At 40.1% G+C, this 25,814-nt stretch overlaps 3 protein-coding genes across 3 annotated transcripts in view; 2 read left to right on the top strand and 1 right to left on the bottom strand.

The window, feature by feature from the left end:
• The first annotated feature begins 222 nt into the window (after positions 1-222).
• crym (crystallin, mu) lies at positions 223-3,679 on the top strand. Its single transcript, XM_051417768.1, has 8 exons — positions 223-445; positions 901-1,051; positions 1,139-1,201; positions 1,841-1,942; positions 2,318-2,501; positions 2,644-2,765; positions 2,878-2,962; positions 3,119-3,679. The coding sequence occupies exons 1-8, from the start codon at positions 279-281 to the stop codon at positions 3,190-3,192; spliced, it is 948 nt and encodes a 315-aa protein (XP_051273728.1). The 5' UTR covers positions 223-278; the 3' UTR covers positions 3,193-3,679.
• Positions 3,680-3,994: 315 nt separating this feature from the next.
• Positions 3,995-10,169, bottom strand: LOC127373356 (ras-related C3 botulinum toxin substrate 1). Its single transcript, XM_051417772.1, has 6 exons — positions 9,851-10,169; positions 8,157-8,228; positions 7,790-7,907; positions 7,186-7,248; positions 6,369-6,528; positions 3,995-5,548 (listed from the first exon to the last, which is right to left on the bottom strand). Exons 1-6 carry the CDS (start codon positions 9,883-9,885, stop codon positions 5,418-5,420), a joined length of 579 nt encoding a protein of 192 aa, XP_051273732.1. The 5' UTR covers positions 9,886-10,169; the 3' UTR covers positions 3,995-5,417.
• Positions 10,170-20,719: 10,550 nt separating this feature from the next.
• The window catches only part of LOC127373351 (cytohesin-3), a 31,558-nt gene continuing 26,463 nt past the window's right edge, over positions 20,720-25,814 (top strand). Inside the window, exon 1 of the mRNA XM_051417765.1 lies at positions 20,720-21,066. Within this exon, the coding sequence (XP_051273725.1) occupies positions 21,048-21,066 (19 nt within the window). The 5' untranslated portion in view covers positions 20,720-21,047. The remainder of the gene's footprint in view (positions 21,067-25,814) is intronic.

Here is a 25,814-nt window from a genome sequence, read left to right as displayed (position 1 = left end):
ACACACCTTTTGGTTACTCTAATGTGTTCTTAAAGTTTAAAAATGTATACCATGTCCATCTATTCACCCTGCATCCATCCTTTATTAAGATTTATTTATTTAAATTGTACTATCAGGTAGAAACCACTCTCTCATGTCTATGCAACCCTCTCCTCTAACCAACAGTGTCTTAAGAGCCTTACTGCGGCTCTTGAATGCACCTCGGACACTCAGTCAGCGACTCGAACTTTGGACCAATCATAAAACTCCAGTTACACACGAGAACCGCAGAAGTCATAATGGCTGGACCCCCAGTTATCATATGGAGGAATGAGGTGGAGCAGCTGTTGCAGTACAGAGAGCTGACCCCCCGTCTGGAGGAAGCTTTGGGGAAATTCTCCAGGCGGGACAGCGCGGAGGTGATCCAGCCTGTGCGCACCACAGTGCCCCTTCAGAAACACAGCGGGTAGGCCTGCTCTGGACTACAACTGTACTTATTATCAGATGAAACATTAACAATCTGTTTATTGCGGTCTGATCCCGAGGTGAAGTTAGTTTTAAGGTGGACCCTCGACACATATTCACTCCGGATCCAGCCACATCCTCGGTTGCAGACAGTTTTGGCAAAGGGCGGTTGGCTCCCTTCACCTCCGTCCGTAATAATAATATATGTTTTAAATGTTCCATATAAATATTAATATAAAAGATAGGAAACATTGAAGAGTGATACAAGGAGGTTTGTCCTACTTGTAGAGTGTAGTAATATAATTCGGCATTGATTTTTAGTGATTTGGTCACATGACAGGGAAGCCATTGAAAAGAAACTGCTTATTTGTCAGTGATTCATTGATGAATCCAAAATGAACCCTGTGCGTAAGAGCCATAACTAACTTCACTGCACACGCTCCTTCACTCTTACAGCTTCCTGGGAGTGATGCCTACATACATGGAGAACGACGGAGTCCTGTGCACAAAGTTTGTGTGTTTCTACAAGAGGGAGGAAGGTTCAACTTTGCCAGCCACGAAAGCCACAGTGATGCTGCTGGATCCAGAGTATGGGAACGTCAAGGCTGTGAGTGAGACTAATGCATGCACAGATGAACTCTGGCACAGCACTGCACCCACACAGGCCAATTCATGACATGTTTCCAACCTGCAGGTCATGGATGGAGAAGTCATCACAGGCATGAGGACAGCTGCAGTCTCGGCCATCTCTGCTAAGGTACTTTTACATGGATTAAACATCTGTTCCAGTGGCGGACTCAAGTTGTTTGTGGGCCAGGGGTGGGGTGGGGGGGGATTTACCCTGGAGGTCCATTCACATTCCCTGTTTCAGGAGCCAGATGATGTAAAATAGCTTTTCCCCCCCTTTATATGGAAGCTATTTGCATTATTTTTTGAGCGAGTTAAGATAATCACCTTAAAATCTATTGTAGTGTGTCGTCTCCATAGCAACGACTCTCTGTATTTACGTTTTAACTGCGGGCTTTTCAGGTTTTTCTTGGAGGGGAGCATTTGTAGCGCTCCTAAAATATAAAGTGAGAATAGCGACAGTGAGTTACTTGCTGCAGTAGTTGTATTTTATCGATGAAATGATGAAATCTCTCGATAACATAAGAGGGTTGAAAATTTGGAGCCGTCCATAGGTGCATGGGTAAATTTTAAGGCCTGTGTCAAACTAATTGATGAGCCTCTCTTTTCTCCAACACAAAGTTGAAGTTAATTAAAATCTAAAAGATTCATTGCTTTTGAGAAAACATTTGGACCCGGGCCCCCCCCCCCCCCCCCCCCCCCGGCCCTGCTCTCTAACCTGCTCTGCTGTACTAACTTGGGTCTTTCCTGGTGTGTTTTTGTCACGCAGCTGCTGATGCGTCCTGAAGCAGAGGTGCTGACCATCTTGGGAAGTGGCCTACAGGCTCTGAGTCATTACAATGTCTTCACAGAAATGTTTTCATTCAAAGAGGTACGATTACAACAAATATCTTGTAAATGTATGAACAGAAAGCCAGCATTTATCGGTTTATGGCACAATGTTTGATAAGCACAATGTTTCCTAACACAACAAGTCAGGAACCAAACTGTTTTTATATTGTAATATAAAACAGAGGGTACAACTGTGGACAAAAAGACTGTCCCCAATATACACAAAAACCTTAAGATTTTCTACTTTAGCTTAATTTACCTTAAAGGTATCAATCTTCTCATCTAACTCTTGGTAAGAAAGCATGCTCACAGTTCTGTCCTAATTCTTGACTTTCTCATCGATTGCTACTTAAAATTGGTCTTGTGATTGTTTTATAAACATATAAAGTTTGGTTTTTCACACTCTACGCCACAGATACGCGTGTGGAGCCGCACAAGACAGAGTGCGGAGGGGTTTTGCCGTTCTGTCAGCGGTCCGGTGACGGTATGTGCCTCAGTGGAGGAGGCCGTGAGGGGAGCGGACGCCATAGTGACAGTAACCAGATGTACAGAGCCAGTACTCTTTGGTCAGTGGGTCAAACCAGGAGCCCATGTGGCAGGTGAATTAAAGATGTGAGATTTTTCAGATCTGAACCCTGGAAATCAGTCAGAATTTAACTTATTTGATATTAAGGCTGGTGGAGTAAGAAACATACTGTGAATTGTTATTTCCCAATGTGTTTCTCTGCTGTTGCTGAGCAGCGGTGGGAGCCTGCAGGCCAAACTGGCGGGAGCTGGACGACGTGTTGATGAAGGAGGCGGTGGTGTACACTGACAGCAGAGAGGGAGCAATGGCCGAGTCCGGTGACATCATCCTCTCTGGGGTCGGTCTGTTACTGTGTTTCCTGACCGGCTTGATAAGAGGACCGAGGTGCGCGTTACTGGCTCCCTTTGCAGAATATGTGTAGATAATGTGATTGTGGATCTCGTTTCCAGGCGGAGGTGTTTGCAGAGCTTGGAGATGTTATTAACGGGGTAAAACCTGCCCACAGAGACAAGACAACCGTGTTCAAATCCCTTGGTAAGCCCTATTGGTGAGGTAACCCTTTGTAATGTGGAAAGTACTCAATTTTTCCAATTCAGTACATAAAAAAATTATTAATTAATTAAAAAAAATAAATTAAAAATCTATTTATTCCTTCATGGTATTACGAGTAACCGTGACTTGTTTTTACAGGAATGGGAGTTGAAGATGCAGTGTCAGCTCAGCTGGTATTTGACCAATGGAAAGCCAAAGCCAGCCTACCATGAAGAGGCCATGTATTTCAACCTGACCTGTACTGTACACAAGCTAATCAAGATCAAGGCAATAGAAGAAAGGACAGAAAATGATATGAAATATATGAAAATGATGAAATGGATTTTACTTTATTTTATCCACCCTAATAAAATTAACCCCCTGCTCTATAACCTGATAAACCTGCCAAAATGTCCAAAGGCAATCTTGCCTTAGAGCTGTATATTTAATGTTGATTAATTGCATAGTCAATCAACAGAAAATAATCGTTTTGTTTAAGTAATTTAACAAAGTTAACAGCGATTACAGAAGTGCTAGCAACTCTGTGAGGCTGTACTTAGGCACGGCAAAGCTTTGAGCTAAATGCTTATGTTATGTTGACCATGTTCACCACTGTAGTGTGTTTGCATGCTAACATTCCCTAATGAGCACCAAACACAACTTACATGGGAATGTCTCACGTTTTTTGGTTTTTGTCATTAAAAGTGTTTTTCAAATCCTGCTGGTGGTGCTACAGGAAGTTGTTGACCAACTGATGTTTCTATCCAAAATGTTGTGTCACTGAAAACACATTAGCTGGTTCCAGATTTTCAAATGTGAGGATTTGCTTCCGTCTTTGCATTTGATCCTGTTGGTCAGATGAAAACAATCACCTTGAAGACAGAGTGATGGAAATGTTTCACTATTTTTAGATTTTATAGACATCACATTTTATACACTAAACAACAATGAGAGGAAGATCATTAGATTCTGTTTTATATACGTTCCCAAAACAGTTTAAGAAATGCTTGAACAGAAGATATAAAATACAAAAAAGCTTTTTCAATGAGTTTATTTGCTTTTTAAAAAAAAGAAATCACCATATTACTATGTGGAAATGAAACCATTTAGCAAGAAATTAATCAAAGTGTCCACTTCCACTGCACTATTGAAACACTGATAAAATGAGTCCAGATTTACAGCGGTTCCCCTGGCAACCATGCAATTTGATCATTGCTCATTTTAAAATAAAATGAATTTGCTGAAATGTTACTTCTTATGGTCATATTATACAACAGAGACGTTAAAATCAGTTGTTGCAACCTTCGAGTGCTAATACACTGGCTCATAGACTTCATAAAACACAGTAATAGATGGGGTCAAAAAGATATGGTTACGCACCATCATGATAGCACTATGAACATCATATATTGAGAATAAAAGCCTGACTATCCAAAGCACTTTCTGAGCATACATTCAGTGAGAATGAAATGATATAACCTTTACAGATACACTGAGAATGAACCAGCACAGCATTGGCTGCACTGCACCTTCACATGCCCGACAGTCAGTCATAAAATACTGAGTGTTCACTTAACACGTAGTGAGAAGTGAGCAATGGATTCAACTAGAAAGCGTTTAGGAACAAAACAAGATAATTACGTGTTAAATATCTAGCAGAGACTGTTTTAAAGTAATTACTACTTCTCTTAGCAGCTGCTACGACAATTATTACGTCATTTAGGAGTTAAACCGTTTCTACGTGACTGCATGATGGTATCCTGTACAGATTAAAAACAAAATTAAACATTTTAGTGTTCGTGGATGTACTACAAAGCGATGACCGTGGACTGAGTTTTGGCAACACCTCAGTCTAGTCAGATGACACATGTAAACAAAACGGTCCGTCAACCACAGCTGACAAGAGACTGACAATGAAAAAAGGAGAAATTAGAGCTTCTAAAAAAACATTTTTTGTCATAAAGTAAAATTTCATCAAGGCAGCAGGAATCTCTTAGTGTGTAGGGAAAAGAGTGCAGTGCAGGACCTCCTTCTCTTATGGAGTTAGATCTACGGTAATTTTGTGATAAAATCGAGTTCATGTAGTGTTTCATCACAATGTCTGAGAAAAATAACAAGAATGTTTGTTTTTGTAAAATCCTCCCTCTTTCTCCTTCATCACCCGAGATCACAAATCAACCCCCCCCCAACTTCCCCAAGGCCTTCGCAAAGTCACTTCATTCCTGTCAATCTGAAAGGACTACACAGATGTAAGCAACCAGACACGAGATCAGACAGAAAACCTGTGCTGCTTAATTCTGTGAAGTTCTTTCAGATGGAAGTCTGATCTACCAGAGCTTCTATGTAAGCAAGGACACAGGGGGTGAATAGATATTTGGGGAACCCAGCCATAATCCTCTTCCCTCTGAGTAGGCGAGTTCTGACTGCAACCATATTTTCTACTCCCTGTGGTTCTCCATTACAATATTCTGCACTTCCTCTTCCTCTTCTTGATGGGTGGGGGGCACAGGACCGCCCTGATGGCTTCGTCAAACACCGTCTTGAGGCCGCGCTGCGTCAAAGCTGAGCACTCCAGATACTTCACTGAACCTGGCGGGGCAGAGGAGAGGGAAACCGGAAAAGCGGAGACACACGTCAGCTAACCACCTTGTTTATGTTTGCATGGCATTCTAATACAGTCTGAAAAAGATTTAATAATTATATATGAGCTTGTCTGAGGTGAGTATGACTGAACACGGTAAAAGCCAAAACAAAATCTTTAAACAGTCTAGACTATGTATGGTTTCAAAACAAATATGGCTTTTTAATATCCTCTAAATGGGAGGTAGAAATGGATCTAAATGAATTTAACAACCAAAATGAGCAAACAAATGCTTTCACAACCACCTTATCCAATAATACAGTGGTAGAAAACTAGAAATTATTACATTAAAAGAGAACCTCATGCAACCTTCTGTCGTATGCAACAACTGAAACAAACATGTCATGTAATACAGTGTTAGGAAATTAAACTAATTACTGGTTCCATTCACAAGTTCTTCTAAAGTTTTACAATTAATGGCAGATTGTTATGTGCAAATCTAATATTAAATGTTATCAAAAGTACAATAATAACAATGGTAAACAACATGTTGTTTTATTTAAGATATTGTAGGGATTTTAGGTCCTTTAATACCTTTTCAGATTATCTCAGCACAACCATACATGTATGGAACTAATTTAATTTGCATGATGTTGTAATAAGAAAAAAATCTGACAGACTATGTCCTCTACTCTTTTATTGCTAAACTTAATAGTATATAATCCAAATGGGTTTAGAAAACTATCCATGTTCTTTCAATTTGAAACCTTAACAGAAATTAATATTATTTAAACATTTTATCAGTGTATGCGTACTGTTACAACTTACTTATTTCTTTAGCCATAGCCAAGCCCTGAGGGTAGATAATGGGGGAGAGTTTCTTCTCCTTCAGTTTTTCGATAGTGTCCTTGTCGTCTCTCAGGTCCAACTTGGTCCCAACCAGGATGATGGGCGTGTTGGGGCAGTGGTGTCTCACCTCAGGGTACCACTGGGGGAGGAGAGAAGAGGACAGAGTCAGAGGTTGCAGGATGCAAATGGACGGCATGGCAGACGGTGTGGAATGTGGGTGGGTTGCTAAAAGAATTTGCTGGTTCTTCTCCAAATTCAACATGTTGTGACCTTTGAGGCACTCGGGAGCAACAAGAGGATACAAACAGAACTGAACCCCAAATAATCTCCTTCAATTTAACTATTACTTCAGGAGTGTCTCTACAATAAATGAAAAAAACCTGACCTTTTCATAAAGCAATACAATGTCCCATATGCTGTAAGACATAAGATGTTTTATAAAACAAAGGCCAATGTGTATTTCCAGGTGACCGACATTAAGAGTTAGTTTTAGCCTGGAAATACGATTTCATTTTCATAAAATTCAGAAATGTTTTGTTATAGATTAGGGGACCATGAAATTATGACAAGAATCAATAATCAAGTTCTCTGAGTGATTGTGTAATTTAAGTTGATTTTAGGATTTAGGATTACTTTAGGATTTAAAATCAAATTTCTATCTCTGTTAGTTTTAGAGTTGTGTCAAAAATTCTCGGTCCCAACCTAATAAATTATTCTTGCATTCAAGCTGATCTGACCATGAAATTTCATGTTAAAACCTTCCAAACTGGCGAGATAAAGAGCAGGTTGTTCTCACCTTGGCACGGACGTTTTCAAAGGAGGCTGGACTGACTAGTGAAAAGCAGATCAGAAACACATCCTGAGGAGGGAAAAGACAATAACATTAATTCAATAGAACATTAAAAAACAGTTGTTGCACCTGGGACAAGAATAACAAGCATTGCCACATTTAAATTAACCAACACTATGATCTTGAAGATAAACTGATCCCAATACAATACTGACTTAATAGACTCCAAATGTTCAGACATGAGAGTTCACAAAACCAGACCAGTCTGGATTCTGTAGGTTAAATACAAACTGACTCCCACTTTCAGCTCCCTGTGAGTCTTTGGCACAGAGGCCAGTTTGTTGGAAGGACAAAGAGTGCAAACAAGAGCTCCCTTTCACTTCCTCCAGCCGTCCTCCAGACAGTGTATAGGTACTGTGGATACAAGGCTCTACTCTGCTGAGTGCAAAGACACTGTCTTAAGCATTACAGCCCAGTGAATAACTCAGAATCAATGCGGGCAAAGTGAAAACAGTGTCCATGCTGACATTGTCTGGCTGATACTAGTCTATGTACGGCAGTAGTCTGAGACAAGCAGTTGTTACGTGTGAATGCGTTCACATATACATACTGTCTGTGGGTAGGACAGAGGCCTGAGCCTGTCGTAGTCCTCCTGTCCTGCTGTATCCCACAGGCCCAGGTTCACTGGTTTCCCATCAACCATCACATTGGCAGAGTAGTTGTCAAAGCTGTAGAAAGACAGGTGGAGATTAGGTTCTAAAGTAAGCATACTGTAATGTACAACAGTGTAATATAGAATATGGTGAACAGATATTAATACATTTCTCTACACATTTGCCATATCAAAATATGCCTATTATCTTCCCATCACACTGGTGGGCTAGCTCCATCATCTAAACCTCAACACATTTCCATTTGCTGATCATCTCCATGTCACAGCTTTTCATTAGTGGTGTGTCTGTGTGTGTGTTACTTACACTGTGGGGATGTACTCCCCAGGGAAGGCATTGGTAGTGTAGCTGATGAGCAGGCATGTTTTACCCACAGCACTAGGAGAAGAAGGAGAGGAGGAAAGATTGACAGAGAAAATACAATGATGACATGTGGAGATTACAGACTGATTCATTCTCACAGTTTTGTTGATTACAGTTCATTCTTCAGTGCAATTGAGGCAACAACATGTGAATTTTACAGTATACATAATGTAGTATGTTTCACCTGTCTTGCATGACAAGTGAAGCATGCCCAGTTTAAACTGTGTTGCCTGATTTGAAGAGTTGTCATCACTTAAATTAAGCTTTTAGCTTCTATAGAGGGGTTTTCCGGACTGGGCGTCTGCAGTGCTGTACTATTGTCCATGTCCAATAAATATATGTACCCATTAACAGACACAGGATATGCACCCAGAAACAATAACACCTCAGGAGAGCTGGAAAAATGTTGTACATCACCACAGCCTCAAAAATAACAACGTCTTAGAGTAGCACTCAATAGACGGACCAACTACTTTAAATGTACTGCTGTCCTAGAAAGCAGTTTCTCTCTATGGGATGAAATGGGAGGGGTGTGACAGTATATTAGAAAAATTATTTGAGACAGTATCTGTGGTTGAGCTGAAAAATGGTTTACGGTATTAACTAAATCTGATCAGGTATAAATCCAAACAAGTACTAATACCTGTCTGCATGCATCATATGCCAGAAGGGCATGATTAACTCTCATCCATATCATCTGCCAAAGATCAAAACTACTACCTGAAAATGATGACAAGTTTGTCTTATAAAGATAAAATTGTCCAACTAGAAATAAAAAAATCAGTTATAGTATTACAGTGTTTAAATTAGGGTTTGAAATAAACCAAGTTCAGACATTAGTTGATCTTCTCTATGAAGACACATTTTTATTCTTCAGTTTTGCTTTATAGAAGCAACACATTGCTTTTATTATTTAAGAATTTCTAATATTTTCTAAAACTTTTGAGGAAAGAAAATGGTGAAGAGAGATTTTGTAAGTTTTGGTTTATCATAAATATAAACAGACTTCTTTTAAGTCAAATCAATCAAGTAAAAATACTAAACATGTGCTGGCTATAAATGTGAAGCTTTGCGTCAACAGGGACTGGATTATTTGGGTTATTAAGTACATATATAGGTCAGACTAGGTCTACAGCAAATTTTAAAAATAACTGGGTTATAATTGTTGGCGGCACTTTATTGTAAACTTCATAGTCCAAACAATAAAAACATTAAATGAATAAGCTGTGCCACGGCCTTACGTGGCTGTTAATGGATAACACATTTAAGAGCTGATAAGAAATCAATCCAAAAAGCAAAATCTTAAAAACTTCCATGAGCTATCAAGTAGCTTAGCTTATAGCTGTCGACATGGCAGCCTGCGTCATGTCTAATAAACGACCCGATCAGTCACACCTAACCGGAGCAGGTCGATAAATCTGTCTGACCCAGCTGGACTGCAGAGCCGCACAACAACAGCTGTCGCTCAACTTGGCACGTTTATCTGAGGCTCGTTAGCCGTTAGCCAACTGTTGGTGTAACTGGGTCAACGGCTACAACGGTTAGCTTTCAACCGGCACCGTTTGAGGCGAACTGAGAAACGTTAGCAGGTAAAAAAAACCAAAACAAACAAAAGAAAAAAAGATGGTTTCACTCACCCGTCCCCCACCACCACACACTTAATGGCCTGCATCGGACGGCTCTCTCGCTACAAGCAGTCAGCGTTACGGCAGCTCTAGCTCGGTTAGCTTTTAGGTAGCTAACGGCGGCTACAATAAACCGAGTCGCTTTTAAAGTACAACGTAAACAACGTGAGACGGTCCTCGAGAGCGGCTTCCAAAACACAACAAAAGTTCAATTTGTTGTTTCGTTACGCGAAATATCCGGCTTGCTCCCACTCTTGCTCAGCAACACCCGGTGAAACTCTAAAGTTGTAATCCAGGCAGGCAACACCCAGGAAAAAAAAAACTCTGGAGTCAAGATTGGGGGGGGGGGAACGCCCACAGTTTGGAAGCTGCAGCTCCGAGATCCCTGCTAGTCACATCCGGTCGGAGCAGGACGGCCAAACACTGCCACCCACTGGTCGTAGTGGTGAACTGCAACCTCCGAGCAACAGCCAGCTGACAAGGGATGGAAAAACATACTCAGATACTTTTTCCTAAGTAGAATTTGCAGTACAACGATGTAGAAATATTATGTAAAAGCACATACTGACAACAAAGATTACTTAGAATATAAAAGGAAGCATTCAGAGCCTTAAATAAAGTAAAAGTACTCTACTACAAATAAAAGTCTTGCATTGAAAACATTACTAAAAGTATGTTAGTATGATCAGTACTTACTACTATTGCATGTGTTGTTACTGATGCATGTAAATGTAACAGCAGGATGTTTCTGTTGTAGTTGGTTGTCTGAGACTGCGACTAATGATTATTTTCATCAGGGATTAATCTGCTGATTATTTTATCGATTGATTGTTGTGAAGCTGAAAATATTGAAAACTGAATAGTGACTAGTCTAAACTTCAAAATGATTCAAACTAAATTGAAATAATGAGAAGAAAAACATTTACTTAAGTAAATGTACTTAGTGATATTCCGCTACTGAGTAAAAGTACTTACAATGCAGTAGGCTAGCCCCTGTTGGAGTTATATAGAGGTAAATATAATGGTTTCCTCTTAAATGTACCTCAAATATTTAAGTAGAGCACTTGTTAATGTGAAGGACACTTATTTTAAGACTGTACATCAGTTCTTTGTTTACAAACAAACTGCAGAACGGACTCTGATGTGTTAACAACAGAACAAAAGCATCAACTTTATTTGTCCTTATTATTACAATTACTTGCAATCAAGTCTGGTTTCTGGTCATATTAAGGCAGAGTCATCCTTCTAAGCAGTGTTAAATATTTATAGTAAGTATAATATCTGAATATTTCTACTATTGAGATGCTTCTTACTTTTACATTAAATAAATACTGCAAAAACATTTACTCTGCAGTTTTACATGTGAACACCAGAGGGCAGCATGTTACAATTTACTACTGTAAATTCAGTAAACGATACTGTCCAAATCTTTATTGAAAAATATAAAACACCAAACCACCCAACAGGCGCACACTCTGTTTCTGAATCTCTCAGTTTCTCTCTTGCATAAAGTCTTTAACCACCATCCTTGTAATGGTTTTATTTCTCCATCAATTAATCACTGACTCCATGGCAACCATGCAATGTAACATCATCTCTGCACACACACACACACACAGGGACACACACAGGGACACACACGCATTAGTAACCTCGACTCTGGATTATGTTATTGAGGGATTTTCCCAGCAAACAACCCATTAATAGGATAAACGTCACCATTAAGTGGGGGAGTAAAAGCAGAGGAGAGAGATTAATGAAGGATAAACAGGCCTGTTGCTGCACATCAGGGAGGCTGTAAAACACAGTGGAGTCACACTGCGGGACATTAGGATGTCAAACTGAGAAAAGACATTAAAGGGAACATCTTCTCTCTGAGGCAGTATTCATACATCTCCAACATATATTAGAGTTTAGTATGTCTCGAATGAGACAGGTTGATCATATTAGACCGCTAATTAGCTGCATTTATCAGCCCTCCATCGATCTACAGTGTTAGTAACATATCACTGCTGGGTAGTATCACATTAGTTCCTCTTGCTATTTTTTCTACAACTAATTCTGTCCTCTTTCAGCACAATATATCCTAAATATGCAGCATTTATATCTGATGAAGTTGCTTCACATTTAAAGGAATAGTTCATCGTTTTGTGAAATTCACTCACTCAGATATTCTTTCTGAGAGTCAGGTGAGAAGATCGATACCAAGAGCAACATCAATCTTCCTCTAACTCTCGACAAAAGAGTGAATAATCTTCTTTTTCCTCAGAAACTCAACAACTTTAGCAGCTTGAACGAAGGGTTGGTACAAGAGCTTCACATCAGAGGTGGAAGGAAAAAGGTTTTAACAAGTCACAGTAACAAGAGTTACGGTTACAGAGTACTTTGTTGGTGAGGCTTTGTTGAGGCAGCCTCAGTGCAAATGCATCTTCCTTCAAACTGCAGTTCAGAGAGTCATTTTATCGGATCATTGTGTTCAACCATTAGCTCTCTAAATAATCACCAAGATTTAATGACCCTTGTCATGGTGCTCTCATTTGCATAGGAGTCAGATTGACAGTCTGCAGGCAATCAGCATTTATAAATGCCACAATGTGTTCTGTAATGGTAGTACTCACAACATGAGTCCACGGGATGCCTGCATCACATAATGTGGAGAGAGTAAACATTTCTAATGGAGTGAAAGCTAAAGGATGAGAATATTCACAGGTTATTCTCTGGATTTCATCATTTCAGCTGAACTGAGCACATAATGCAGATGGCTGAGCCCAGCTAAGGTTTTGGCATTTGTGCTGCTGCTATCTTTAGTTCCCATATGATCAATATGAGCCTATATACTGTGGTAATAAGATCCTGAAGATAACTAGCAAAGCTATGAATCATTCAGCAGCTCGAACCGTAACATCTGATGGATTTTCAGAGAATCTTTTCCGTAGAAGGGAGTCTGATTAGGACACTGCGAACGTGCAATTCTGATCTGATAACAGACTTTCATAACAGGGTTTTTCTAATATCACAGCTGCACCAATGAACCCATGAAGGACCTTCTCACACACTCACAAATACACTCATAAATTTACAAAAAATACCCTGCACTAAATCTGCATGTGCAGCTGTACAACACAACAATTCAACCAAAATAATTCCTTTTATTTGAAAGCTTTGTAGATGCTCTAGATGCTGACTGCATATTGAGCTGCGACAGGAGGATGTGCAGCTTACTTCAGGTTGATTTCTGGCAGCCCTGTGCATCTTGTTTACCAGCCAGTGGTAGCAGATGGGCAGCTCCCTAAAAATAAACCACACTTTTGAAGAAGTCCTCACTCTGCCCTAACAGCGAGATGCAGCATACGCAGAGCTTAAGTCATCAGATGAACGGGGACTTCTGTGTCTCGTGTCCAATCCTATCTATTTGTAAAGCAATTTGTTTTCTGATGATAGTCTAACAATCAACCATGAGTCATTTTTGCAATCAGAGCTGTTAGGTTAGTCACATGCTGCTGTGGTGGATGTGATGGGAAGTTTCCAGGCAAATGGCAGTACTTTGCTTCCAGATGGAAAGATGTCCCACGTGTTTCCTTTGTCCTCCCTCTCATTTTCTGCGTGTTTCTCTTTCTCCAGTTTTCTCTTCTGTCCCTTACTGTCGTCGCCTGCTCCACTCTATCAGCCATTGTGAGAAAGGAAGTGTGTTACATTACTACGTGTGTTTTTATTAGCAGGAATGTGCGTGGGACACTTGCAGATGGTTTTCACAAGATTTAGGAACTCTACAACAATGAGCTATCCTCTGGAGTCCCAGCTTTGACTATTTATTCCTACAACTGTCGACTTTATTACTGGGTTACATTTTCAAAAGAACCCTTAATTACCAGCAGTAGATTTCCTCTGTAAAACACGAGAGGTGATAAATCAAGTGTAGCTGACGCAGCCTGATTGCTAAACAGAGTCCAGATTAATGCAGCATGTTATTTTATTGCTTTAACTCGAAGATCTTTTATTCAAGGAACCAATATTTCACTACGTGCCAAATATTGGAAGACTGAGCAGACACTGAATAATGAGAATCAAAATAAATCAGACTCCAATACAGATGACTGAAACTCTGTAGCTGTGTGGCTCAACATTTATCTCATTATAACAGCATGGGTCATGAAGCAGGTTACTCGCTTGCAACGTTGCTGCCGTACAACTGCAGCCAAGAGATGCACTGGATGAATCCGGTTCAATGCAGCGCAGGTCATTTCCTCGATGAGTGCACAAAAAAGTTTAGGACACAAAATTTTGGATGAGCCCATTGGAGGAAAGGGGGGGGGGGAGCCTGTCAGCCACTCTGAAGAGATGCTTTGCAGAAATCATCCACACTGATAGCAGAGTGTGTGTTTGTCTGGCAGAACATCTTCATGGGTTTCTGTCTGTACTGAATGCCAGTTATTGTTCTTTGAGATGAATTGTTGTAATTTACTTTTTTGGTGTGCCTGCACTCCCACACGGTCTTTCCCAAAAAAAAATCTGTCAACAACCACCAGAGAGTAGAACTTGGATTCTCTTGCCACGGGGTATAATCTTAAATGTGATAGTATCACTGAGATGTTTTTCCCAGCCAAGATAAAGTGAGACTTCATATACTCAGAAAGTACATGTCTTGTGACTGCATTGCATAAAATAGTTCTGTTTTAAATTGTGAGAAGGCATGGTAAACTGAATCATGTTTGAAGTTAATAACGTTAATAAAATGAGAGCGTCGTGATAGCTCACCAGGTAGAGTCCTTGCTGAAGTGTCCATGGGTTCGCCTCTGACCTGTGGCCTTTTGCTGTGTGTCATCCCCTCTCTCGCTTCCTCCTTTCCTGCCGCTCTACAGCTGTCCCTATAAAAAAGTGCATAGTTAAATCATCTTCAACAAAGACATATCAGCCAACTGATGTTAATCAGCGTAGTAAGACCCCAGTCAGAAAGTACTCGTCTCATTTCTGTTCTGTTATCCAGGTCTGGATCTATTGTCAGAGGAAACTGCATCCAAATTGCAAAAATCTCAACATAAATTGTGATGTTCTACATTTGGCCACTTATCCATGTGGAAAGGAAAACAGTACACTACCTGTTTTTGTAGACTAATAAGGAAGTTTATGTCATTTTAGTCTATGGGAAGTTTTGTGGCTCAGAGTAAAATATCTCGACAAGTACTGGATGGATTTCCATTAAATTTGGTACAGATGTTTGTTTTCCCCCTCAGGATGAATTGTCATAACTTTGTAAAAACTAATTAGCAAGTGCTAATACGCTAAACTATGATGGTGAACATAATAAACAGTATAACTGCTTTACATCAGCATGTTAAGAGTTTTCATTTTATTCATGTTAGCTTGCTGATGTTAGCATTAAGCCACCAGCATGGCTGTAAGGGAGTGTGTCTATGTTCCCAAGGTCCTATGTTTCCAACATCCTATATTTCTAGGGTCCTATGTACCCATCTTTTGTGCTCAGGTCAAAACCCCAACCCAGGGAACATAGGACCCTTTGTCATGTCCCATTATGTACCATATAAATCTGGGAAATACAGGACCCGGGAAAGGACCTCATAGAACTTGTTAGATGCTCTTGCCGTGGGGTATAATCTTAAGTGTGATAGAAACACTGAGATGTTTTTCACAGAGGAGATAAAGTGAGACTTCATATACTCAGAAAGTACATGGCTTGTGGCTGCATTACATAAAATAGTTCAAAGTACATCCTAATTGTATATTTTTAAAGTGCAATAAGGCATGATAGACTGAATTTCCGTCGATCATATCACTGTAAAGACTGATTATCCACTTTGATTCTCAACAAAGACATATCAGCCAACTGACATCAATCAGCCTAAACCTATAGTTCTCATATGGCATGTATACAGAGTGTATATGTGCTGTAATCAGACTGCAGCACACGCACACGGTCCTCTGTGACCACTCAGAAGGGCTCGAGGTCAGTCCATCCATGCCCAGACGCTGCATATGAGATGTTCTAATATGACATATGCTGCCTTGTAGGAACCCGCTTCCAGTGAAATATGGAGTGCATCCATGCAACATTTTGCTGGCTTGTAAATGGGGGGAAATAAATATAACTACATTAGAGTGCAGGCAACAATTATGTCAGACTGAGGCTAAGTTTGTGCGTCAAAAATGAATCAAAGACACCTTGAGCCAAGCAAAGGCTGACTCTTGGCTCTTTGTGTTCTTTTTATATTTGAAATTCACTTGATATCCTCAGTTTGACTCTGTCTTGCTGGCATATGTCTTTGGTTCATTTGGAAGACAAATGCTTGATTTTCAAGTGTTCCTAGTCCCAGTAAACACTGTGCACATTGTGAACAGCAGATGAATTAAGTGTTTCATCGATTAGAGGGAAATAATTTCATTGTAGGATGGAGAGAGTTCTTGCTGGACTCCACCCTTTTTTTCCACTGAAGCTGGAAATCGAGCTACTTCCTGTTCTGGTCCGGATATCTGCACTTAACACAGGATTATTCCCAAAACTGACAGCATTCTCTTCTTGGACACAAAACTCCCTTTTACTTTTTGTGTACTCGTTGGAAGAGAAAAAGAGAGATGAAGACATCATGTGAAACCCACTCAGTGTGCTTCCTGGCTGCAGGCGAGACTCCGAGGGTGTGTGAGGAGGAATTTATGGGGACAGGCTGCAAATTAATTGTAACTACCAATGCTGTGGAGTCTGTTTGTTTATGCCTAGAGCTTTTGAGTGGAAAGAAACATGTGAGATCATTAATTCTATCTTAGGAAAGAGTTTTACAGTATGTTGTTATCCATTTAGAGCAGGACATTTAAGTGAGAAACTTATGTTCCTAGAAAGAGCGGTATTTGTATCATTCACATGTGACCAGCTCATAAGACTAATGCTCTTTGAGGTGACATTTAAAGGTAAATAAATGATGCCAACTCTTTGGACATTTGGTCATTTGACCATCACAGACTGATAAACTGAACATACTGTACTAAATTGCATGTATAAAAAATATATAATGTGCAGTAATCTACCTTTGACATCGACATCAGTTCAGGACAACCAAACAAGTGAGGCTGAGTTCAATCTACCATTCTTAGTCTCTTGTTTTACTTAAAGATAACTTCAATAAACCAATACTCATTTTACAAGTTAGGTGTATTTTTAGGCGTATTGCAACATTAGTGTTACTTCCAGCATATCTCTGTACCCTTCTCCGTCTAAGCTCTGGTAGTTACCAACTACGTTCCTCCAAGTTTTTTAAAGTACCCCGAATTTTGACAGATGTGGGGAAGACTGCATTTTCTTACTAAGCTTGGACATAATAAGAGTAATCTGCAAAAAGACCTAAAATTAGGCGCGTTTATGTCCACTGATGAATTTAAGGGCTTCATAAAGAATGTCGTGATGGATAGTTTTTTGTTTTATTTTGTATTAATGTATATTACCTTGTATTTTAATATGCTGTTATCTTGTACAGCTGCTACCTTGGTAAAATAAAGGTAAAATAAAAAGAGAAAATTTGCACTGATTGGAAATGTGTGTAAATTGAGTCTGTTAATACTTTACTAATTCCAGGAACACTGAGGTCATTCCTGGTGTATGAAACAATGGACACATGCAACAGTTACGTCAGTCTGCCACTTGCAGAAAATAATAATGAATAAATGGGGCAGTTGTGGCTCAGGAGGTAGAGCGGGTTGTCCATTGTTCAGAACACTGCAGGTTTTATCCCCGGCTCCTTTCACTTCATGTCGAGGTGTCATTGAGATACCTTAAGATACTGAACCCCAAATTGCTCTAACTGCTGTGTGAATGTGTGTAAACGGGATTAGTTTCTATTTCTGATGAGCATTTGGCACCTTGCATGTCAGCCTCTGCTATTAGGGTATGAATGAGTGAAAGCTGACATGTAGGGTAAAGGTGCTTTGAGCTACAAAGGCCCTATATATGTGCAGTCCACTTAAATGAGCCGAAAAACCGAAGAATTAACACACTTCACTATAGAAAGTGAAAATACAGAGCTGATGATGAGTAATGATGTGTGTACAACTTGCCAAATTGAGTCATAACTTCTCAACTGGATAAACTAAGTTAACAAAACACTAAAATGGGTCATTGCATAGCAGCTATTGCAGCAGGGATGGAGACTGCAAAAATAATTATTGTGCTCCACATAGCGGACAGCAACAAACCAAATGGGAAATTAATACATTTCAGGTTCAATCTCCAAGAGAAGACTTTAGACCAGATACAATATTTTGTGACAATATGTTAGCTTGAAGGACGTTTTACAAAATAACTGCACTTTTGAGAATGAAAGCACCCAGACTGAAGGGGGGCAATAATTATTAGCACTGATTAAGTACAAGTAGCAATAAAATGGAAACACTCAAGTAAACTACAGGTGCCTCAAAATTGTACCTACTAGGTGTAGTTCTTCAGCAAACGTACTTAGTTACAGTACATTCTGGTAGCAAAGTCACACAGGTCAGATCAGATTTCATAATATAGTAAGGGTGGAGGAGGGCATGATGATCACATCGCTTCCTTTTCTGTTACTTCCATTGTCCCCCTGTAGAGTTGCACAATGAGTCCTCAGCACAACTCCCTTCCTGAACCCAGGACAACACGCTAGAACCTGCTTTCATATTCCTCCCCGCAGTACATCACTGCTGGTGTGGCCAGGATCTTCCCTGGAAAAGCATCAGTGAGTATGAGCTCACATGGGCAGGGACAGACAGGAAGTACCTCAGTAAGGACTCCTTTGGCCATGAGCTGTCAAAGGTGTCGTCATGCCTGCATCACTACAAAGACAAGTGGGGAGGACGAAGGAGGTCAGAATCAGAGAAACGCCTTCTATGTAGATTTTTAGAGTTTAACCTTTTATAAGAAGCAGTTCACCAAAGGTGTGGATCATAAATGAGCAAATACTTTAAATCAGTACATACTTGCAATATTGTGATTTAATTGCATGGTCCAAGTAGCTTTAAGAGGAAAAACAGCTCAATCTGATCTGCAATAAAACCAAAGGTATGTTTCATATGCTTATCTGTTACCTTCACATTATTGATTAAGAGGTTTAACCCCGGACTGAGCCTGTCCTCTGACCTTAAAAAGTAACTAAACACAGGCTGAAAGAGAGTCTGTAAGTTTCAGATGGATCTACTTAGTGGCTGGTGCAAGTGAAAACTGATTACTTTATTGTCATCTTCATTATAAATACTTAAATGCCACATTATAAATGCACAAAGTTGAGAGTTATTCATCTATTACTGTTTCTGGTTGTTGTTTACATTCACAGATGACAAACTGAATACTCAAATAAAGACTTTACAAGATGGTGGCTACAGCTCACTACATCATGTAGCAGAGGTCAGAAGTTCAGCCCACAGAGGTTAATAGAGCTTTTCTTTACCTTGGAGAGATGATGGTAATAATGAGGCACTGTTGTGTGCAAATATTTGAAAACCCAGTATGACAATGGCACATGTGTATGAAGTATTGGCATGTGCTCTGACTACTTAATGCTAAATGGAGGCTGAAAGTTCATTCTCGACCTTGTTGTGTGATACGATAAAAAGCTCCAGAACAGCCACTACTTGAGGTTGTTTCGAGAAATTCTTCCTTGGATACCCATTAATCCACAAAATCAGGGGTAGTTATCAGAATACACAGTGAATCTTTTTAAACATCTAATGAGGTTCTTTCATCATTATTCCTAACAATTACAGTAACAGTCTACTCCTGATCCCAAGGGTGTGGCAACATTATTAGAACAGAACAAGTTAGGGCCAGACACACGGATGGTCAAACACGCTGTAAATCAACATCTGAATCAAACTGAAGACGGACAGGGTAATAATTAACATTCACCTTTATGTTCAACTTCCAAATAAGTTGATTAGATAATGCTAAAACTGGGAATTTATTTACGACATGTTTATTTACAACATGACCTATTGGACTCTGTAACTGAACTGAAAATCATCCTCCATCAGACCAGGGTCACAGCCAGTATAAAAAACAACGAGAACACTTCCTCTGTGTTTCTTTTTTTACTTCTGGGAATTATGTTTTAATAACCTGGGGGCAGTGGCGGATGCAGGCTGTCTGGAGAGCAGGGCTGAAAACCAGCTGTATGCTGAAAGTTGTGATCCACACTCTTTTCTAACATAATGGCAGCCTATAGGGCGCTGCATCATGTTTCCTCCACTGGAACGGTACCCTAGAGCATGGCTTCTCAAATGTTTTCATGTCAGTGACCCAAACAATAGATGCACATTAGCCGATTTTGTCTTAAGGAATCCCATCAGAGTCATTTATTTTTTATTTTTATGCTTGTTATTCATTCATCAAACTGGGATCACTGTGAATTAAAAGTTCTGGGGTGCTTTTTTTGCCTGCCAGCAAATGTGCACATTGTCCTCATGTGTATACATTAGGTACTGTATTTGAAGTATGCATGCAAACTGTATATGGAAATTAAAAATCAATAAAAACAGCCAACCCTTTTTCTTACCTTCCAAAAATGTGATATAGGTTAAAATTCTCTTTTTTTCCCCCCTTTTTACTGGGGTCCCTCCCTGTCGGTGCCTGGACCCCACTTTGAAAACCACCACTTTTGTCCACTGGAAGGCCGCCCTAGGGGCATTTTATCATCTTGTGACCACCATGGTGGAGGGGAGGTGAATTGTTAAGCATAGTGGATATTTTATGGGTTCATTACAGTTAAATTCAATATGTTTAAATTAAACTACTTTTAGTGACTGTGTGTGTGTGTGTGTGTGTGTGTGTGTGTGTGTGAGAGTGTAGGTGTGGGGGTGTTGTTAGCAGGGGCGGGGCCAGATGACGTGGTGGTGGTTGCAGTGTAGCTAATGTGAATGCAGACTGAGCAGCTGAGGATGGAGCAGAGAGGGAGAAGCGCCGCCGCTGTACTCTCACACCGCGGGCAGACACCTTTAAAACAGCCCTTCTACATCTAAGGACCTTCCTTTAATTCACACACAGACTCTCGGCTTCTTTTTTTCCATTCATTTCAACGCTGACATCTCTTCCACTTCACCCCTCCGTCTGTCAACACACCGGCTGCCTGTCAGCGAGGGAAAAGCCAAAGACAGTCCCGTTGAAAAATACTCAGAAAAACACATTACCATACAGGTTTGAGCCGGACCCACCTTCTGCCGGACTGTCACTGCTTCAATCAATATGGATGAAGACAATCACGGTAAGGCTGTTTTTGGTTTCCCCATGGACGGCATGGATGGATGTGTGTGAGTCAGGGCACACAGAGACATTAGAGCCAGGATGTTGTGGTTATTTTTGCAGACCTACCTAGAAAAGCAGAGTGCGTTGTCATGATTTAAAACCCGACAATAAAGGAGCATTTCACAGAAATACAGAATCATGTATAGAAACACTGAAGTCCTGGCAAAAAAAACCCAACAACAACCAAAAAACCCCCCAAAGACTACAATTCCATGCATGCACCTTTTCCATGTGTTTGATGTCTTGCTGCAAGGCTTTGAAGTTGCTGTATCTCGTTGCGCCGTCTGAAGCCTTAAACTGGTGGAAATTGATAAGATATCTGACTGGCAGCCTTTCATATGGAAGCACAGGCATGGCAAGATCTACATCCGTTTACTTAAAATGTAGAAAGAAAGAAAGAAAGAAAGAAAAACAAGTACCTATAGCAATGTTTGAGTTATATATTGATCAACAGGAGATAAACCACTACAAATGATGGTTATTGTGGAAAATATATATGCAGTGACATGGAATATTATAGATGTAGCAGAAATAGCAGTAAAAACATCACTTTAGATTTACTACAGTGTAGAAAACAGAAGAATATAAAGAGAGGAAGTGACTTTAAGGACAATAAGTAGTTTGAGGCTAAATGTCCCATTGGGCTATAATTACTCACCAGTAATTATTAAAGCAGTCATTGACGGTAAAAATAAATTGACCTCAGAGCATTTAGTGCCACAGACCTGATGTGTGATTTAGTGATAAAGCTGAATGAAGTGAACCTGTGCAGCTGCATGTCTCACCCGGATTACTACTCACATGGTGGCTGCAGCTCGGAGGCTCATATCAGTTATTATATGATACTAGTGCTGAAACACACATGCAGTATGCTTCTGAGCAGATAATCCAAACCGCCTTGTGGGCTGAAGGCCTTGAAGGTAGTGTAGTGTAAACAAATGGAGCTAGTCTGATAACAGTTTGTCAGTTAAACTGTGGGAGATTAGCAGAGCCAGGAGAGACCCTCATCTGGACTTTCACATTAGTCTGATCAGTCTGAATGTATGTGGACCAAGAAGCTTTGCCCTGAATTTGAATGGAAGTGGGAATTAGACAGTTTGACCTATTTCATCGATCTTAATTTACACTTGTGCGTGCAGGGGCTATGGTAACAGAATCTGGTCCTTAAGCTGGCATAGCTTCCTATAATCCTTATATCATTAAATACATTTTCAGTATATTTTGGGGGGATTTCCATTTGCTACCATGAAATTGATACTGGGCATACTCCAGTGGGGGAAGAACCCTTTATATTGTGTACACCTCATTAGTTTTACTCCAGTTAAACAAGAAGTCAACTTTGCATACACAGTATCTCATTTATTTTATGTGTGTCAAAGTATGTCATCATGGTCCAAATGTTGTTTGTCTTTGTAACTTAAACCATATGGATGCCATAAACAGAGTGAAAAATTAACTGTTTTGTCCACCAGTCAAATGGCTAGTGAATGTTTAAATGTTACCAGCCACTCAGTACTGACTAATTTTGTTCCCTAGCCATAAATGTTCCCTCAAAAATGAGGTATTCGCATGTTCTACCAGTGTACCCACCATATATGAGGCCGGTCAAAGAGATACCGGTCACTGAATCACGTGACAGGATGTCAGAGAGCAGCAGAGGCCCACTGTCTGTGATCAAAGTGGAAACATATGACAGAAGCTCAGAGAGATTACGTGCAGCTCTGTGCAGTGTGTGAATTACTAAAATAACTTACCATAAATGTTAAAGTAATTAAGAGCTCTCATTCACTCACTCACTCACACTCTCAGTGCCTCTTGACGTCTTGCACACATCACTTAACATTGTTCACATGCACACCTCGATATGCCGGTATCACAGCGCAGGCAGTTAGTGCTAAATAAATAACCAAAGTCGAAGTTACACCTTCTTCAAGAGTGGATTGTGTCACGTCAATTTTAGGAGTGACATTCTCCAGTTAAAAAAATCTTCCCTTTGGACTCAGTAGCTCATGTTAAATGTCAGATTTAGTGGTCTACAGCTGTTACTTCAGTGTGTTCAGATACATATTTAAACAGCATTAAATTTTAGGTAAATATAAGTATCAGATTGGACTCAAAATTAAAATCTTGATCATGACTTCACTACAAACCTCAGAAGACTATGAACAAAACTTACGATGTCAAAGCCATTTCTGGGGACCTTTCAGCTCAGTGTCCGTGAATCCATCCAATGACGAGCTCTGCTTTTTAGAGTTCTGGGGAGCTTTTTTGCATGCCAGCAAATTATTGTCCTTGTGTGTGTACATTAGGGACTGTGTTCTCACGCCTGTATTTGAAGTACGCATGCAAACCGTATATTCTATATGTTCAAAGTCGGGGCTATAATTTGTTCTGCACCAGTGAACCAATCAACAGAGAAAAGAGCCAACATATGCTCTTTAAGAATAATAAATGGTATATAAACGGATAAGACTCCCACAGACTTCCTCTAATGAAGCTGAAAGTGTGTGTGGGGAGGGGAGCTGCATTTGGGTGATCAGAGTTACTGATTATCCTGGGCCCCAAACCAAGGAAATGACAGTAAAGTTTCTGAACTAAGAGGCCTTTTGTAGATTACGAGTTACATCGGTGTACTAAATATTCAGGCTTGAAATTTGCAAATAAATCCAAACCAAAGCATGTAATAGACCCGCTGATCCACTAGAGGATAGAGAGAGATGTGCAAGTACACGTAGAAAGGAGGTCAGGGTAGATGGATGGGTCACTCAAACATAAGATGTTCACCGAGGAGACCGCTGTTCGAGTCCCCTGTGAAACCAGAAGTCAAGAGAACATTGATTTGTCAGGTACATAACGTAATTATGACCTTTTCCTAAACCTAACCAAACTGTGACCTTTATTTTGAAAGTGTAATCGGATGTTACATATTTATTCCTAACATCAGAGGCACATTAGATCAGTAAGACACATCATTGGTGCTGGAACAAGGGGAGACTAACCTGCAGATATTTGTCAGCTAAACTTAGCTACACACTGAATGAAACTATAAACTGTGCCACTTTGCATTGTTTGCGGGACTCAGCTGTAGCATGGAATTCATTAGTACATGTTTACTGCGCTCACTAATCAGAGTTGGCGCTTCTTGCTCAGTTAACATGCCACTGAGCAGACAGGGCCTGGCCTCAAAATGGAAGAAAATCAGCAACAGGCTTGAAATCTGAAGTGTTTTTATTACTCATGTGTCTGTTTTTAGCATCATTGTATAGCTGGATGGAGAAGTGGAAAGAACACAGAAGCAGAAATTGGCTGGAAAGCAGTTCACTGAACGGCTGGATGGAGGCCATGAATTTTAACACTTGGCTTTCTTGTATTTTCTCTTCTTTATAGCAGCTTTGTGATGCTTCAGTCAAGGGATTAATATAGGCTGAGTAAATGGCCATTTTGGGAGTTAGGGGTATTAAAATGCTAAAATGGGTAGAATTCACCTTTTAAAAATTCCTTGCGCCTGAATAAAGATGTATGTGACGACTGAGGCTCTTTAACAAAACATGTCTTGTGTTTGTAGGTTCAGACGCCACAAAATGTGCTAAAATGTTTGTTTATGGGGTCCTGTGAGGTTTCCTTGACCATATTTCCCGTGTAAGTGCAGTGATAACCCCACTGTGTCAATCAACACTCTTCTGTCTATCTGACCGTGGGAAAAGCTGAATGGGAAAGTCTTTTCCTTCAATTCTTCTGCTCTCTTCGGACTGAATGTGCGAGAGTGTGCTAAAACAACAAATCCTATCTGACTGCAGCGCTACTGTTTTGTCTGTAAGGTTTTGTTAATGGGGGACACTGAGAGCAGAATCATAAGTGCTCACCTTGGCTTTTCTGATAGTTCTTCTCTTGCAGTGAAATATCAAAAGAAAATTTAAATGGTGCCTTTCTAGTCTGAATTTTTTGTAATTATCTCCTCAAACTTAATGGACTTCTGACTGTATGCAATTATTTCATATCACATTCACCCCAGCAGGCATGAAACCCAAGCTAAGGTGGCTTTTAGAAAGCCCGAATCAACGTACTGGATGTGTAATTTCTTGGCATTTAGTACTGTAGTTCTGAGGGGGATCAGTCGATACGAGGGGGAAGTGGGTGTGATTAGGGTACAGTCTTTGTTGTGGCTGTAGGGTGAGTGTGTGGGAGGACATCAGAGAGTCACTGGAGGCGAGCTGTGGCTGCTCTCTAGCTATACTTCGCCCTGGGAGGCTGGCGGGCTTATTGTAAGTGGTTGGTGCTGAATGGCTAGACAGCAGCACCAACAGAGCTCAGACATCTGTGTCTCTCTGCATCTGCATGTTAATGTCAGCCTGTAGATGTGCTGCATGTGGAATCTGCTTACTGCTAAAATGCATAAAACCACCGTCTAGTAGTTGATAGATAGAAGTTAATCAGCAACTGTTTTAGTGTTTTTAAAGCAAAAAAAGACAAAAGATACACTAGAACCAGCCCCTCAAAGATTGATATTTTCTGGTTTTAATAGTCTTCTATGACAGTAAACTAAAAAAAACTTTGGTATGTTGGTTAGACATTAAATAGACCAAACACTTAATCTCTCTAATTAATCAAGAAAAAAATTAATAGTTGAACGTTATCTTTTCAAGAATGTAAAGCAAAGGCATCATGTGGTGACTATTTACCCTTCAGTATATTCTTTGTAGAAACGCT

This window comes from Dicentrarchus labrax, unplaced genomic scaffold (assembly GCF_905237075.1).
Source record: "Dicentrarchus labrax unplaced genomic scaffold, dlabrax2021, whole genome shotgun sequence".
NCBI lineage: Eukaryota > Metazoa > Chordata > Actinopteri > Moronidae > Dicentrarchus > Dicentrarchus labrax.
This window is presented reverse-complemented; position numbering and strand designations above follow the sequence as displayed.